The sequence below is a fragment of the Gossypium hirsutum genome, chromosome A02 (genome assembly GCF_007990345.1).
Source record: "Gossypium hirsutum isolate 1008001.06 chromosome A02, Gossypium_hirsutum_v2.1, whole genome shotgun sequence".
Taxonomy (NCBI): Eukaryota; Viridiplantae; Streptophyta; class Magnoliopsida; order Malvales; family Malvaceae; genus Gossypium; species Gossypium hirsutum.
The window spans coordinates 107,378,217-107,397,453 of NC_053425.1; the positions used below are offsets into that span (position 1 = coordinate 107,378,217).

A 19,237-nucleotide genomic window follows, 5' to 3' on the forward strand; every position below is an offset into this window, starting at 1 on the left:
TTCGAATTCGAGTAGTTTCAAGTTCAAATTAATATATTTTCGAATTAATCAAATCAAATTTTTAGATTTTGATCAAAATTTACGAGTTCAAATTCGAGCCAAATATATAGAAACTGAAAGAGAAATTTTGCTCTAGGAATATCACATGTTGAGAGTTCACATTGTCCTATTGAGAAATAATTGGCAAACTGCAATACAAATTCATTATATTTGTTAATTTGAAAACACCATTTATGCAACAACTTTTGCAAAACATGTTAATTCGACTTCGAAAATTTTATTCAAAATTCAAACTCGAATCAATACGATTTGATCATAAAAAGGTTAATAATCCAAATTTAAATCGATCTAAACTCAAACATACCCAAATAAAATATTATAAGAATATTGAATCAAAACTCAAACAAAACAAACCCAAAATGACGCAAATAAATAACTTTAAATTATCAAAACCCGTAATGATCTAACCCAGAAATTCTAAAATTTTAATTTAAATAATCCAAACCCAAATCATCAAATGTCATTTTCTTTTATAGGATTAATAGACTTTGCAAGCTTTTCATTTTGTACTAAATTATTATGCTTAGGTTGGTCCAACCAATGGAAAAAAGAAAAATACTCTCTGAACTCTGTTATTTGGAGCTTTTCTTTGTATTTCCTTTTTTGGGCTAATTTTAGTTTTAATCCCTTTACTATATTGAAATTTAATATTTAATCTTTATACTTTTAATTTAGTATATTTTAATTCTCTATTTTTGTTATATTGTTAATTGCTATAATTAAGGTGATTAAGTGAGTTTTTTATTATACTATTGTTCAATCACATAGTTTGGGTTAATGTTGTAAGAATCGAACTAATAATCGAATTAGTCAAACTATCAATTCCCGATTCAATCATTAAAAATAAAAAAATTTTAAAATATTAGAAAAAAGTTAGAAAATAAATAAGGAAAAACATAAATAAATAATAATATAAACATAAGCATTTATTTTATAAATTATAACAACAAAATTAAATATTCAAAAATTAACTTAAATTCGCTTCAAACAGCTTTTTATCTGATTCAATTAATTTTGCATCGATTGACCTCTCCTCTAATTTTATAGAACGGGTTGGATCACCTGTTCCTGGTTCAATTGGTTCAACAAACAATCTAATTTGATTTTAACAACCATGGTTAGGGTCTCGAAAAATCCAACCAACCATGTTAATCGAACACTTAGCGTTTTTTTCTTAAATTTATGCAATCATTTGCATAGCAATAATTAAAGTTGTTATTAATTTAGACCTACTAATAACATTATAAAAGTAAAGAAATCAAACTATGGCAAATTAAAATAAAAGGATGAAAACCAAAATTTAAGCTCAGTAGAGGGACTAAAACCGAAATTAAACATTTTTTTTAATATGTCAATAACAAGAAGGGAATAACAAGCAAATCATGGCTGCGGATTTTCCTTCTCTTTCCCTTTTGTTCCTTAATTGCATTCATATCAACAGCAAATGGCCTTATTTCACTTTTAGCCCCTCACAAAATATAAAACTTCAATTGAGTCCATTTTAATCACTTAATTAAATAAAAATTTGCATTTTTGGTCTCCCTTAAAAAATATAATTGCAATTTAAACCATTTTAATATCAAATTTTATCTCTGTCTCCCCAAAATTTTTAATTATATCTCGACTCTTGATAGAATATTCCTGAATTGGTCCCGGGATATCAAGGGCTAATGTATGGTACTAGAAAGTAGAAAAGGATATTCATAGGCCCTATCTTTACCATGGCTAGTGCTATGGTAGCTCTTGTTTTTATCTTGAAAGATGACATGACATTATCTACCTCGTCTGCCATAGCACAAAATCATCATAAAAATTGATGTTGACATTACAATTTATATTATTATTTGGCTCTTGAATTCGATATTTTTTTCATTTTAGTCCTTGAGTTTTTTCTGGTCCATGTTAGTCTCGGTGTTTGACAAATTTTCTCAATTTGATTCTTTAATTTGGATTTTGTTAAGGCGCAATGATATAACACAATCTCAAAGTATCACGTCATTATACATTAACAGAATTTAAGTTCAAGGACCAGGTTGAGAAACTTTACCAAATTTTTTTACTAACATGGACTAAATGCTACTTTATCTCGTATATAACCGCTTATAATCGAATTATATAAGTGCTTGTATCATTGTATTAATTACCAAATTCTCAATAATGTAAACACTCGTATTTATAATTTGATCCACATGTTTTAAATATACTTCATCTCAAACATGAGTTTGGAATTTAACACTTGAACTAATAGTTAAATAAACAAAAAAAAATATTAATACGATAATAATATTTTGAGAATTCAATGAAAAAAACTAATTTAAGATCTAAATTATAGTACCAATGTGCAATAGTAAGACAAATTATATTCCCGATAAGAGAATGTATGTTTAAATTTTAAAGATTATATTATTAAAAAGAGTAGCGACAAACCCAAAATATAAACGGCAAAACAGACGTTAAAAGAGAAATTTTAAATAAAAGGGTATTGAATGATTCCACTATATTCAAACACGATAGAGATATATACGGCACACATTTTGTCTAAAGGGATGGCGCCAATAAGGGTAGGCAAGGCCCCCCAATGGCAAATTATTATTTTAGTCCCACTGAAATTTTTTAAATTTATAAATTAGTTTAATGAAAGATACACTTTAGGTCCCTAAATATGAATTTTTTTAATTTAATCCCTTTAAAATTCTAAAATAACATGCATATATAAAGATAAATTTGTACTTTGATTTCTTTAAAGTTCTATAATTCAATTTTGATCCCCAAAGATAAACTTCATGCTTCGTCTTCCTAGCTATCCAAATAAAAGCCTTACCAGTTACTTTCTTTAAGCTTGAGTCTAAGCAAATGCGAATTTTAGAGAGCCAAAATGAAGAATCTTCAATTCAGTCCTCTTATAAATAAAAAAAAATTATAAATTAATTTATAGTGAAATTACACTTTAACTCCCCAAAATATAAAAAAATTAATTCAGTCCTCTTATTAATAAAGAAATTATAAATTAATAATAGTAAAATTGCATTTAACCCCCTAAAAATTTAAAAAAAATAATTATTTTTAGTCTATTCAAAAAATATAAAATTATATATTAATACATAATAAACTTATATTTTGATTTATAAAAAAGATATAATTAAATTCCGTCTTCTATTAGAGGAATATTTAAATTCGTCCCTTTACGACTGAATATTTCTTAACCATGAGACCAATCACCAAATATATGTAGTGATTAATTAAGTGAATGTAACCACATCACCGCACGTTCTCCCCTCATAGCCAACCTCCATTGCAGTTGCGACCCCCCTCCCCACCCATCCCCACATGGTTCACATGCATCACAACGGACCACCTTTTTTTGCTTTATTATTTTGACTTTTAATTAAAGGTTTTCATAATTTCATAACCATGGCAAAATGGCAGCCATCCATTGACAAAACCAAAGACAAAACACAGTTCAACTTTCGTTGTTGGGTGTCGTAAAACTCTAAATTGTTACCCCTAAAAAGATAGTGTGTGTGTGTGTATATATTTATATATTCTCATTATAGTTTATAAAAGGTTGCATGAAAAACAAGAGGGAGAGAGAGAACCAGTGGGTGGGTGGTGAGAATATTGAAGAATGATGAAGACAAGTCCAGTTTGGGTTTAATTCCGATTTTAGTCCCTTCACTATGCCAAAAAATTAGGATTGATCTTTTGCAATGGGTTAAAATATTACATAAGTTAATATACTTTTGGTATGTTCGGAATTTATTCTTTTCAAAGAGAGAGAAAAACAAAAAAATTTAAATCCTATTTTTATTTAATTGGTAATTAATTTTAATTTTTTACGATATAAAAAATATTTTTATATTTAAAATAATGAAAAATAACTTTAAAATACTGTATAAATTAAATTCAAAAAATACTATTTAAGAGTTATCGATTATTTTTAATTTTACCTATTAATATACAAAAGTCATTTTATTAAAATAAAATCCGAAAACCTAAAACCCAAAACTATTATGAAAGAATCAAGAATCGAATTGTCACAAAAAGTTCGGAAAATAATAAAACGCAACCAAGCCGAACCAAACTCCGTATAGAGGAATTATATCAAACTAAAGTACAAGTATTAAATCTTAAATTTCAACATAATAGAGAGACTAAAACCATAATTAAACCGTCGGGACAGAGCACCTACTATAGGCCCAATGGGCTTTTATTTAAAATTTATTTTCTTTCAACTTTTGAACACGTCGGTAACAAGTGTCAACCATGGAAAAGTTCACTTTTCATGGTCCATATGGCTCCATTTTGAGAAGAAGATAGCTATGAATTTAATGATTATAAAAGAAAATTCCTTAAAAAAAGGAAATAACATTTGTGTATCCAATTATGGATTTTTGCAATAATTAAAAGGTTAACTGTATTACTTAAAAACAAAAAAAAAGGAAAGTTCATTCAAATTTAGCAATGAAACCACAATTTCACAATTTCATCCTTTTATGTTATAAAATAAAAAACTTACCAAAATTTGATTAAAATTGAGTAATTAATCTAATCGACAACGCTATTAAATCTTTTTACTAAAAAATTAGAAAAAAGAAAAGCAATTAAATTTGACTTTTATACAAAAATTAATTTATCAACTTTTATAAAATAGAAGGATTGAACTTAAAATTAAACCTATTTCCCATCTAATTATGTGAGCAAAAGCATGGGTCTATGTATATACAAAACGAAGAGAAGACAATGAACAAGCGTGGAGCAATTTTGGTGCCACCCAATATGGCCAACTCATTTAATGATATGAGGGGTGCAAGTGCAACCCCCTCTAGATCTTCCAAATCTCTCAATCCCCATCGAGGTTAAATTACTCGAGAGATCCCTGTATTGTAAGAATTGTATGAAATTAGTTTTTTTTAATTACTATTTAATTTTAAACAAAAAGTTTCATTTACAAACCCATGAAAATTTTAAAAATATTGATTATATTAAAAGTAAATATTAACTCTTATTTTATTTCTTTAATATAGAAGGATTAATTTGATATAGTCCCTAAAATACAAGGATTTCCCAAGAATTTCACCCTTCTTTTAGCCACCCTTGTTCATTCCCCCCTTTTACAAGTACAAGAACACTTTTTTTTCAATTTTTGTTTTCATCCCCTTATATTATATTGACTTGCCAAAGTATACTCTCTCTCTCTCTCTCTCTCTCTCAAACACCTCCTACTCCTACTCCTCCTTCTTCTTCTTCTTCATCATCATCATCATCATCATGTATATATATATCGTTTCACATGGCTTTATACATAGCTAAGAGAGAAGGTTTTGAATCAAAAGAGGATATGGGGTTGTTGATCATCATCATTAGCTTGATGGGTGTTGTTTGGTTTTGGTACAAAATGAAGAAGATGATGAGAAAAGAAGATATAGGAATCAACAAGAGTGGTGGCAGTGGCGGCGGCGGCGTAGTGCCAAAAGGAAACTTGGGTTGGCCTTTCATTGGTGAAACCCTTCATTTCATTGCTTCTGGTTATAGTTCTCAACCTGTCAGTTTCATGGACAAACGCAAGCTTTTGTAAGCCTTTTTTTTCCTTCACCTTTTTTTTTTCTTCCTTTTCTAATCTCTATTTATAATATTTAAATTCGAAATTTTATTTATTTTTATCGAATTTCATTTTTAATTTTTTTAAAAACTGAAAATTAAATTATATATATATTTCTTTTAAAATGTTTAAATTTAATATTAAATAAGTGTTATATCTGAATTTTATTTTATTTTTTACTTATTTTGGACATTTGTATAAATTATATTTATATTTACATATTCATTGATGATTAGAAACCTACTTATAATATTGTAGCAAAATTTTGCAAATTAAAATGACATGCATGGCTATAACAATTATTAGAAATTATACTTTATTCACGAGAGTTAAGTGAGATAGTAAATTTCTCGAGAGTTTAATTTTCACCCGAAGTATAAAATAATTTTAAAGTTTGTGCCCAGCATTTGCTTTTTTAATGATTTTTCTTTAATCATGTGAGTTAGATAATCAATGTTCAGGGTTTAATTTTCACTCTGGGTATAGAGCAGCTTTAAAGCTTGTGGTTAGTAAAATTCTCTTCTACCTTAACCAGTGGTCGAGAGTTTAATTTTTATTTTGAGTATAGAACAGCTTTAAAACTTGTGCTCATCATTTACTCTCTTAATGAACCGAAAAATTAATTAATATACTCCGATGAATATTTTGGAAAAACTATCAAATCATGCAACTCCAAACTAAAAAACATAAACTTGTGGGGTATAAACAATTTATTTTATTTTATTATTTTATTAATTTTTTGACATTATTGTATGAGTAGGTTTCTATATTTTTACATAGTCCAAGGAAAGGAAAATTCTACCCTTTCTTTGATATCTTCTTCTAGATTATTTAAATTTTTTGAAATAATTTAAGATAATATCAAATATATAGGGACCCCATTGTATAAAAAATAAATAATTGTGATTTAAAAAAAGTATTACTCATTAAAAGGTATAAATATATTTGAAAACATTGGTTCAATGACTAGGCCCCTAAATATTACTTATTAAAAAAAAATAAAATATATTATTAGTCCCTATACATTTATAAAATTTGAGAGTTAATCTCTATATTTTATTTTACATCTTAAATTAGTAAATTTTGACAAAAAAAAATATTAATAATGTTTTTTTTATTACATTTTTTAACCTAAAGAAATGAAACATCTTAGCCAACACAATATATTTTGTTTTACATTAAATGATATATGTCCCAAAAAGAAATTCTCCATTAATGAGCAATGACAGATACCTGCTGCAATTACTTCCCATGGCTTCAAAAAGGAAGGTGACATGGTCTAAAAAGTTGGAGGGTTTTTTTGTAAATATATTTAAAAAGTAATATTGAATTAAGACAAAAGCCATTAAAGCTTGTAAGTACGAACTATATGGGCAATTGCCATACCGGTTGCAGGCATTGATCCCTGGCTCCTATTCTTCATTGTTTTTTGGGTTAATATAAGTTTTAGTCCCTAAATCTGATAATTAGGTCCACTTTAGTACTTATATTCTTTTTATCCACTTTAGTACTTGAACTTAATAATTAGGTCTATTTTGGTTATTGAACTTGACAAATGTAAAAATTTGATGACAAATAATAAAAATTTTGACAGAATTCAAGTTTAAGGACCAAAATGGACCAATTGTCAAGTTTAGGTACCAAAGTAGAAAAAAAATACATGCATCAAAATGAACCTAGATTAAAAGTTCTCCATTGCTTATTGCTTTTTGGGTTTAATATAACTTTTAGTCCTTAAACGTAACAATTAGGTCAATTTTGGTATTTATATTTTTTTGGTCACTTTAGTACTCACCTTAAACTTGACTAATGTAAAAATTTGATGGCACGAATTAAATTTTTATGGAACCTAAGTTCAACGACCAAGATAAACCTAGTTTTCAATTTCGGGTATTGAAGTAAACAAAAAAAGAATGGTATATTAACCCTTTCTTTTTCACCTTTCCACCCACCATTTTATTTCCACTTTTAGACCCTGTGTTTTTCAATCAATGAAGCTATAAAAGCCAAATCAAAACAAACCCTTTTTTTTTTTTTGCAGGCATGGGAAGGTATTCAAAACACATTTATTGGGAACACCCATCATTGTTTCCACAGATCCCGACGTAAACAAGGTGGTGTTGCAGAACCATGGCAACACCTTCATCCCTGCTTACCCTAAATCCATTACTGAGTTACTTGGTGAACACTCCATCCTTCAAATGAATGGAAATCTTCAAAAACGACTCCATGCACTGATTGCAGGTTTCTTAAGATCTCCACAGTTTAAAACCCGTATCACAGCTCACATCAAAAGCTCAGTGGTGTCAACACTGGGTTCTTGGCAACACATGCAGGTGTTACTTGTTCAAGAAGAAACCAAAAAGGTAGCATTCGAATCACAAATCTTTTCAGTATGTATGTATGTATGTATGAATGTGACTGTGGTTGATGGAAATCTATCTCAGATAACATTCGAGGTCTTGGTGAAAGTGTTGATGAGTGTCGGTCCGGGTGAAGATTTGGAGTTTTTGAAGAGAGAATTTCAGGAATTCATCAAAGGGTTGATTTGCTTACCTATCAAATTTCCAGGGACTAGACTGTATAAATCTCTCAAGGTGAGAGTATATATGTGTAGCATTTAGCTTTCGTTTTGTTAAGGTTTAATATACGATTTGGTACTTCAATTTAATTTTAATATTAAATTTATCATTTGTCTGAATATCAAATTTAACATTAAACTCGAATACGAAATAATATATTAACGAAAATACCTTCCTTTAGGCGAAAGAAAGGTTACTGAAAGTGGTGAAAAAGATAGTGGAAGATAGGAAATTAGCTATGGAGGAAGAAACAGACGAAAAGAGTATGGCCAAGGATGCAGTTGACGTGCTGTTACGTGACAGTAGTGAAGAACCATCAAGTGATCAGATCAAGCAATCCCTGCCGTTGGATTTCATCAGTGGGAACATTATAGAGATGATGATCCCTGGTGAAGATACTGTTCCAATGGCGATGACCTTAGCTGTCAAATTCCTCAGTGACTGCCCTGTTGCTCTACAGCAGTTGATGGTACGTATCATAAAAAAAAAACATTATGACCTTTTTTTCTTTTCATCCAACGGCTAGGATCATTTTCAAAAGCTTAACTGTTTGACTTTTTAACTATTTTTTTCGTTAGATAATAGATAGGAGTACATGCACGTGTAGGACACATTGTACGTGTGGAGGGACCCATGTTCTGTCATAAAAAATAGACCATACTTTGTAGTGTGCGAGAGAGAGTACTCTTCAACTTTTTTTGGGTTAATATTATTTTTAGGCCCTTAAATTTGTAATTAGGTCCATTTTAATGATGTCACATATGTAGAAGTTTGATGATATGGCACTCTACGTACCATGTCATCAAATTTTGATGAAATACAAGTTTCGGAATTAAAATGGATCTAGTTGTTAAGTTTAGGGTAATAGTATTATAAAAACTCTTATATTAGGAGTTAGATTGTATTTTGTTTCAGGGGTGAAGCCAAAATTTGGGGGGAACTGTATATTTTTACGACAATAAAAATATAATTTCACCATTTTAATAGTCTATATCTTTATAATTTTTAAAGGATTAAATCAAATTTTTTTATCATTTTGGGGGTCAAAGTGTAATTTATCATTGCTAATTCAAAATTCTATAAATTATAAAGGGGTCTAAATGAATTTTTTTTATTATCCTAGGAGGAGTCAGGGCCTGCCAACCTCTTGTACATTAGTGCAAAGAGTAAATTGATCATTTCTTTTAAAAATTTCATCTATTTGTATTGTAAAAAACTAACGTGGCTGATAGAGTAATCACACAGTGATATATGGCATGCCACATGTATTTCATCCTGACGTACAAAGACTAATTTTTAATAGTAGAAATAGACGGAGTTTTTTTATTAGACTAGTTTACTCTTTAATCTAACGTAAAATGATTAATTTTTTAAAATTTTTAAGTAGGGAGAACAAATTACAATTCAACTCATACAGGGTTTTCGTGATACATTTATTCGAAGTTAAGTATTAAAATGAAAAAAAAAATAATGCCCTTTTTACTCAAACAATAAAGGAAAAGTGATCAAATAGCATTGGGTTTGGCATTTTTTAATGTTGATTTTGTGAAGGAGGAGAACATGGAATTAAAAAAGCAAAAGAAGGAATGTGGTGAAGATTATAGTTGGACTGACTACTTGTCTTTGCCTTTCACTCAAAATGTGAGTCTCAAATATTCTCTTAACCTTTCCTTTTGCAGACATATATATATATATATATATATGTGTATGAATGAATTCGTTATGTATATTTCTATTTGGTAGGTTATAAGTGAAACTCTTAGAATGGCAAATATCATCAATGGAGTTTGGAGGAAAGCACTCAAGGATATAGATATTAAAGGTATGTAGTTTTATTTGTTGTATTTCTTTGAAGTAAGAATGGTAATGGAGAAGAACGAGTAGGGAAAAAGTTGTCAAATTTGTCATTATTTTACAGACGGCACGTTCAACTTCACTATGAGACTATAGATGTATAATCTCAAAAATCATTATCACTTTTATAGATATTGGATGCGCCTATCTTATCTTACTCTGCTCTGTTTCACTTTAATTTAATTTTAGCTAGTTATTTCTAATTTTTACGAATGAGAGAGTCACCGGATCACTTTTCAGAGTTATTATAAATTTACCCTTTTAATAGTTATACATACAATAATAAAATGATAATTTCTTATGGTGGGGTAAGACGGGGTTGGGTAAGTAATTACTATTTGGCCCCACTTTATATCCACTTTTCAAAAAAAATCCGCTCGTTTTGAAATTTATCGAGCGGTTCGGGTTTTATTATTCCTACTTGAATTTGCATAAATATTAAAAGAAATTATTTGAAGGTTTTTTTTTTTGCAGGTTATTTAATACCAAAGGGATGGTGTGTGTTGACCTCTTTTATTTCAGTTCATATGGATGAGGAAAATTATGAAAACCCATATCTTTTTGAACCATGGAGATGGGAGGTTAGCTTTAAAAATTAGTTCTAGCTATTTAATTCCATCTTTAATTTTCTATATTTAATTTATTTTTTGCAGAAAATTGGAGCTGCTGCTAATAACAATAGTTTTACACCATTTGGAGGTGGCCAAAGGCTTTGCCCTGGTTTAGAACTATCAAGGCTTGAAATTTCAATTTTCCTTCACCATCTTGTCACCACTTACAGGTAATTTTTTTATATTTAGTCACTAATCACCTTTGTCCCTGCTAGATAGGTGCCATTGGAAGCCATCAATGTACCCAGATTTATTAATGTTGATGGGAGGTCGATTCCGTGAAGAGAAGTTTGTTAAGTGTTGTTTATCAAGAGTTAGTTGATCACTAAATGGATTAGTATTATTCTCAACAAAAGGTTTTGTCTCTTAATTTTACTGGGAGTCTGAGTGCTTGAAGAGGTGGCTTCAAAGATCGGGAACATTTCGTTGGGGTGCTTGACAAGATGGACAATGCGTGTTCGATGGTTACCCACTAATGAAATCCCATATATACTTTGGGTAAGATTTGAACTCATAACCTATAACGTATAACCTATAACGTATAAGGTATTGTTGGGTAGGAATGTTACTACTCATCCAATAATAGGACATGGATTTCAATCTCATCAAGTGCAAATATGATATTTCCATGTGAGCAACCATGTGAAAAGTGCACGACTCATCCTTATTAGGCGTCTCGACTAGTTGATCCTACTCTATGAACCCAACATTTCTTTAGCCACTCAAACTTTCAATAGAATTAGGAGACAACCCCCTGCAATGGAAATAATATCGACCCATTAAATCAACACTTCGCTAGCTTATCTCAAAAGAGCCGGCCTCCTTCAACAACCATCTCTTACAATCTATCAGAACTAAAACAGCCCCTTCTTTTTAACTTCTTTTATATATATGCAGATGGGTTGCACAAGAGGATGAAATTATCTACTTTCCAACAGTTAAGATGAAGAAGAAGCTACCAATCAAGGTCACCCCTTTATGCAACTACCAATAGTTTTGGCCCATCCCCATGAAAACACCATATACATGAATATCTCTTATATATATGTATAGTCTCAATTGGATAGATATGACCAAACACAAACTTTGGAAGTTTTATCCCCACACCAAAAAGGAGCTATTGGGAATGGGAATTTGTACAACTACATATCTAAGCAATGATCTTTTAGAAAGGTGGTGGGATAGGACTCTTTGTGCATTATGGTGTTAGTTCTTATGTCACCATCCCTTTTTTCTAATTGCACTGTAGGTCCTTTTTGAGGGACCCACTTTTTTTGGTCCTTCAATATTGAATGCAAAGTGGGGATCATGTACCCCCCCCCCCAAATTGCTTGAATGGATCATATTTGTCTTCTGGTTTTTATGAGAGTAACATTTGTGGTATTGTCCTCTTTCAATAATGTTTTTGTCTCTAAGGTAGGTTTAGAATACGGTTCCAGACGTGTTTTTGATCACACCGTATTTTGCCTTCTAGATAAATAGCGAATGAAAAACACAAAGGAAATAAATCAAGTAGTTAATTGATTAAGGGAGTCGAAATTAAATTATATTTTTCAAGAGGTCAAAGTATAATTTTATCATTGTATTAACATATTATTTAAGTATTTTCAATAAGGTTAAACTGAAAATTTAAAATCTTGCAGAGTTAACAATTTTACCATTACATTATTTTATAATTTTAAAATTTTTTGAAGGGATTTCAAAGCAATTTTACCATTTGGGGCAAGGGGGCAAGGCATCTTGTTGTCAACTTCTTGTTATAATGTTTTACCATTGTGTTTGTTGGTTAAACTTGAATTCATTAGAAAAATTAAATTTTGCTATTAGTTGTTGTATTTTACAAAAAATTTGGATTTTGACCCCTATATTTTAATTTCATTATTTTTTAGTCCTTTTATTTTTAAATTGTAAACTTTTAGTCATTACCTAAACAGTTGCAGTTATATTCGATTACTAGTCATATTCTATATGTACAGTTATAGATTTAGTTTATATTCTTACGTTTGATTATTTAAATCCCTATGTTTTTAAAACAAGAATTCTGATGAATTTTCACATGCATTTGAATCCAATTTGTGCAATCTTTTTCAATACTAATTTAGTCAATTTTTGCACAAGTCTTTAGTGATTTAGTCTTTATATTTTAATTTGATTAATTTTAGTCTCTATACTTTACTAATTTACCAATTTTTATCTATGTTATTTTTTAATTTTAAAATTCCAGTCCTAATTCATTCGGTTAAATAGGTTATCATAGACTAACCCGAGTAAAAGACCAAGCCTAAAATGTCTATTTCATTATTTAAAAAAATAACAAAAGATATTTTATTTAATTTCAAATATAAAAACGCATTAATACTAATATTAATATTAATATTATTTTTATATTTATATTTTTTATCATTTATAAATATTAAAACAGGTTCAACCAAAATTGAAAAATGTGAGCCTTTGGCCAAAGTTGGTTGGGTGGGGCAAGTTACTTGGGCCATGAACATTTTTAGCTAAATTCGTTCAATTAAATTTTGCTATTAGTTATGTATTTTGAGTAAAATTATAGATTTAGTCCATTTTAACTTATTTGATCATTTTTAGTCCTTATATTTTTCAAATTTTGAAGTTTTAGTATTAATATAAAACTATAATTATTAAACATATTAATTATTTTTTTTTGTAGTGAAAGATTTTAAAGAGATTTTATCATCTAAAACACTTTTACAAAGTGCTTTCTAAAACAAGTAAATTAATTGTTAGATATTTTTCAACCGCAACAGCAATATTAAATTAACCTAAATCATCAGAATTCGTGTTTTAAAAACTCATAATTATTTAAGCAGCCATTGAACAAACTAAGGGTGAATAATCGGATAGTTCGATCGATTTGGTTCAAAAAATTTGGAAATCAACTTTATTAACTTCAATTTTTTAGAAATAGAAACCGAAATCGATTATATGAATAAAGCAGAATAAACCGAAACAGTTAGTCAGTTAACCGAATTAACCTACATTATCATGTTTTTTTGGTATTGGGTTTAAATGATATATTTGGATATATTAAATTTATTTTGGGTTTAGGCTTGAGCAATATATTTGAATATGGGTTGGGTTTAAATATTTTAAAATCGAATAATTCAGATAACTCGGTTTTGAAAACCGAACTGACTAAACCATTTTACCCGACCTTTACAACCAACCTAAAACTGCAACCGAATAAACTAACCTGACAAAACTGAAACCGGCTAGTTCAATCGATTTAGTCAGTTTAACCCGACTTTTACACTCCCCTAGAACAAACTTTCCAACCCAATACTTTTTTCTTCCTATACAACAATTTGGTGCAATTTCTAGTTTGTGGGTGTATTTCTCTAGCAGACATGCAAAAGTCACTAAAGCTAGTGGAACACTAAAGAGAGAGAAACAATGACAAGACAAAGAATATAAGAATGATGAAGCTGCTATGAAAGATAAGCAGCATTTGCATTACCTAAATCATTTGGTTTAACATGATCATGAAAATATATTCCAGCTTGATTAAACAAAGAGAGTAAATGTAATAAGTCCTCATTACTCACCTTTGAAGGCCTTTTATCTTCAAACCCACCTTTTCTCAAAATCCCAACAATTTTCTCCTTAAACAAGTTCATTTCAAGATCAGAGGTAGAGGATGCAAAACATTCTTCACCATCGGTATCTCCATCTTCGTATTTGCCATCGTAATACTCATCACATTCGTAGTTATTCCCCGTCGGAGGATTTTCTTTATTCAAGCTCGTTGTTTTAGCCAATTTCAGTAGCTGCATCACCTTCTTCTTCTGCTTAAAGGTAGCGCCAAGGGTCTTGTTCTTTTTGCCAAAACAAGTCCTTGTGAAAGCTCTCCACTCGTTAAGATTAACATCAGGGAGTTCAGGTTTCGGTCGGATTATTACAACAGAGGAATCGACTTTCGGGCAAGGAAGGAACTCCCTTTTGCTTACATCCATGACGAATTCTACATCGGCTACCAAGTTCACATTCACGGCCAATCGGTTGAAGTCTGCGTCCCCGGGCTCAGCAAGTAACCGGCGTGCAAACTCCTTTTGAAGAAGCAATGTTGCACTCCTAAAAGGGTTCCTTCCATAAACCAATTTAGCTATGAGAGGGGAAGATATTCCATAAGGAATGTTGGCCACAACAAGATCGAACTGAGGGAACTCAACCTTCATTGCATCTTTGCATATAACCTGTAAACAAAGTTTTTTTTTTACATGTAATAAAAACAATTACTAATAACATCTGACCATTAACACATTAGATTCAAGCCGTTCATGCACTATACACTATAGTAACATATATGTCATGGTACGCATCATATCCAAATTAACACCTAACACGTCAAATTCAAGCAAGCAGTTCATGAGGTTCTTATGGTAGTTAGATACATTTGTCATGTTCTACATCGTATCTAAATTATTAATAGCATCTTACCACTATCAGGTCACTAACAGGTCGGATTCAAGCGGTACATGCACATCATACGATAGTTACATAAGTGTCATGTTTCATGTCATTTCAAAATTAATATCTATCACGCCAAAGTCAAATTCAAGCAGTTCATGTTGTTCCTTGCGATAATTACATACACTTGTCATGTTCCACGACATATCCAGAAAATTTTAGAGACCTTTCAAATCTAGCCAATAATTTGGGACATTTGGTGCAATTAGTAAAAGCAAAATAAGCACCTAACAAAGCTTAAGACTACTTCCTAAAAAAAATTTAAAACTTGAAACTTTCTCTTAGGCATTTCATCAAACACTTTAACTTTTTTTTTTCTTTTCTCAAAACTTACATTGAGTCTCTCTTGCAACCCATTCTCAGCAACGCGTTTATGAAGAACATCCACCATCCTCTTATCAACTTCAACGGCGACAACCTTTTCGGCAGCTTCCAGTAGCTTGACAGTAAGATTTCCGGTCCCAGGTCCGATTTCCAAGACGGTATCAGTAGGCTTTATGTTCGATCTTCGAACAATAGCGTCGAGAATCCGTGTATTAGTAAGCAAATGTTGGCCTTTGCTCTTATACAAATAAAAATGGTCTAACTGGTTCTCTTTCGTGTTTCGAAGCTTTGGGTCTTTATCATCATCGTCTTCTTCATTGTATTTGCCATAACGATGACTGGGTTTTACCCAGAGATTTCGTTGATAATTTTGGAAGAAAATTAACCCAGAAAAGTGGGTTCGAACTGATTTCTGCTTGAAAAGCATTGGATTTTAGACTGTGTGATTGAAGTATCTTTAATGCAAGAAATGAGAATTTACCACAGCTGTGTGTGATTCTGAAGCTCAAATGAAACCAGCGCCAAAAGCCAAAAACACAGTTTTTGAATAGACCGCGAACAAAGGACACAATGAGGGATTTCAATGGGCTTTCAATCCAAATCCTAACTTTGTTTCTCTTTGGGCCTAGCTCAAAGAAAGTCCGAGCTAGAGATGACAATTGGGCGAGGCAGAGCGGTTTTTTTGCTCGTCCCGACCCTAACCTGATAAACCCCAACATTATTCGATCTCAATTTGACTCGAAATCAAATATTAATTTATCCAATTAACCCGAAAACTATATAAACATGTCAAAATTTTAAATTTTTTATATTTTTATCAAGATGATTTTTTTTAATTATACTATTAATTTTTTAAGTATAATATTAATATAAATTTTATTATCATATATATTTAAATTAATATTATATATAATGGGTATTTTGATAATTATATCTGGATCAGGTTTTTTCTAAACTTGACCTCAACTCGATTAATTGAAAAATTAGATCCACCCGAAACCTAATAATAAACCTATCAATTTTACATTGATATGTTGCATACACAAACAATTATATTAATTCGAACTGATAACAAATGTATGTATTCATTTATTCAAATGTGTATAACTTAACCAAAATCGAAGTTTCATTTACACATATAAACTGCAATTCAAATTTCATATGTATACTCGTACAAAATCAAAATCCATGTATAACATTGCTCATTGGACCAAAGTTCATGTATAATTTTAATATTTATCACATTCTACATACGCCGAATATTCGAACCAAAATCTATAATCCCGATGCAAAATTGGGTATCTAAGTTTATTATCTGAACAAGCAATGCAAATTCAGAGATACCCAAAGATTACTATTCTCATCTGCTTATCCAAATACTTAAAAATAAATTGAATATGTGCAAATATTTTAATTTGTAATTCGAATAGGATTCCTAATCATATATACTCTCAAACCTAGAAAGTAAAGGGTAAATTACACTCGAGATCACTAAACTATTAATAAGTTTACATTTTAGTCATTCAACTTCAAAAAGCTAAAAAATTATCACTGAACTATTTGAAAGTTTTCATTTAAATCATTGAACTATTCGAAAGTTTTTATTCAAGTCACTGAATTATTAATTTTTTTTTAAAACTTTGGCTAACGAGCTTCAAGTGGCGATTCAATTATTAATACAATGGATCAATATCCATCGACAAGTAAAAGAACATAAGTTAATCTAACAGTCAGAGATTGGAGAAAACTATTCGGATTTTGGTTCATAATTTGTGATGTCCAAAATTGTTTCATAGAAAAATGAAATTGTAGAAGAGAAGAAGAATGAAAGGTTTTGATTAGTGTAGGTAATACGAATAAAGAATGCCATATAACAACAATTTTAATAGCCCAGTGACTTAAATGAAAACTTCTGAATAGTTCAGTGACTATTTTGTAACTTTTTAAAATTAAGTGACTAAAGTATAAACTAAATGTGTAGTTTACCTAAAAGTAAATAAATAAAAAGGGCAAATTTTATTTTTTAAAGCAAAAAAAGGTCAAAGTTCAGCAAAAAGTCAAAAGATACCAAATCTAAAGCACGTGGTGGCAAATATGTTACGCCATCCCGCATATACCCCATTCCTTCAAGTAAACTAGTAGGGTTAATTTTACCAAACATCTTCAAACTATACTATTAATTTTAATTTGGTCCCTCCTTCAAAAAAATCTAAATTGGTCCTAAATATTATAATGTTTTAATTGAGTATTCAAAATATTAATATAGTATCAATTAAGCTTAAATGTCTACTTGAATCTAACGTGAAACATATTTAAAGCACACAAGTCAAATTGTAAACATGTGTTTATCTAATACATAAACCACATGGATTATCGATTTAAATAAAATGAACATTGTATTTTTTTATCATTACAATATCGAGATGAAGGGAGGGAGATGGTAAGTTTGAATGTGTGTCATCTAGGTACTAGACGGAAGCTCTAGTCTTGCTACAAGCAAGTATTGGCAAAAAAATATACATACATAAAATATACATGTATTTACAATTTGATCTACATGTTTTAAATATGCTTCACATTAGATATGTGCTAACATTTAACATCCAAGCTAATGATTAGGTCGACGAAAGGACCTGGTTGATACACTACTGATACTTTGAAGATTCAATTAGAATGTTATGAAGTATAGATCAATTTAGAATCTAGACTATAACTTGAGGGGTTATTGTGGAATTATTCCAATAGATAACTTTACCTGTTCAATTGGTCCTTATTTCACCGCAGACAATCCTATTGTATACCTCGTACGAATATTCCAAGCCGAGAATCGGTAGGGGCAAAACCGACAATTCATTATAACGGAATAGAGCCCACCGACGTTAGTGAGACAGTTCCAAGCATGGAAATCTAACGGCTTTTAACGCTGCTCCGCTAATTCTTTTTAATTATATATATATATATTGGTAATTTTCCATGTTTACAAAGGTGTGAACTTGAAATTTAATGTTAGATATTAAACTTGAGTTAAATCGAATATTTATTTTTAAGTTCGAGTTCGAGTTCACTTTAAAATTTAAAGTTTGATGTTCAGTTCAAACTCAATTGAGTATCTATTTTTAAGTTCAAGCTCAACTTGAAATTCAAAGTTTGATGCTCAGCTCAAGCTCAATTAAGCATCTATTTTAAGTTTGAGTTCGGTTCGATATATAATCTAGCTATTCGAGTTTGAGCTCAAAGATTGTTTGTCAACTTTCATACTTAAGCTTGAACTCGAGCTATGACAATAATTAAGCTTAAGGTTAATACCATAATAAAGGAAATAACTTAATAATCTTGTGAATCATCCAAGCCGAGTATTATTAAGACCAAATTCAACTTGACCAATAACTGAAGCTACTTAAGCTTAGTTTGATAGTTACTGAATCAAAATCAAGTTTTTTAATTTTGAGCTTGAGTAGTTACGGGTGTGTTATTTCATTCATTTACACCTTGGTTTATAGCTATATATATAAAAGTGGAAAAAATACCATGGATGTCATTGTATTAGAAATTAAATTGCACCTTGCTCCCTTACTAAGAATATGGGCAAATTAATCTCTATATACTAGATTTAAGAAAAAATTAGTCATTCTATTAAAAATTTCATTGATTTTTACTATTTAAAATTAGTTTCTATATGTCAACATAAGATACACGTGGTATATCATGTGTAA

The 19,237-nt window shown here is 30.1% G+C and overlaps 2 protein-coding genes across 2 annotated transcripts; one reads left to right on the forward strand and one right to left on the reverse strand.

Moving 5' to 3' along the window:
• The first annotated feature begins 5,203 nt into the window (after positions 1–5,203).
• On the forward strand, positions 5,204–12,042 carry LOC107936555 (3-epi-6-deoxocathasterone 23-monooxygenase CYP90C1). Its single transcript, XM_016869306.2, has 9 exons — positions 5,204–5,631; positions 7,701–8,025; positions 8,107–8,256; positions 8,423–8,710; positions 9,793–9,882; positions 9,985–10,063; positions 10,570–10,676; positions 10,749–10,876; positions 11,604–12,042. The coding sequence occupies exons 1-9, from the start codon at positions 5,351–5,353 to the stop codon at positions 11,698–11,700; spliced, it is 1,545 nt and encodes a 514-aa protein (XP_016724795.1). The 5' UTR covers positions 5,204–5,350; the 3' UTR covers positions 11,701–12,042.
• Positions 12,043–14,144: 2,102 nt separating this feature from the next.
• Positions 14,145–16,079, reverse strand: LOC107936557 (ribosomal RNA small subunit methyltransferase, mitochondrial). The gene is made up of 2 exons (XM_016869307.2): positions 15,535–16,079; positions 14,145–14,926 (listed from the first exon to the last, which is right to left on the reverse strand). The coding sequence occupies exons 1-2, from the start codon at positions 15,949–15,951 to the stop codon at positions 14,162–14,164; spliced, it is 1,182 nt and encodes a 393-aa protein (XP_016724796.2). The 5' UTR covers positions 15,952–16,079; the 3' UTR covers positions 14,145–14,161.
• Positions 16,080–19,237: the final 3,158 nt, after the last annotated feature.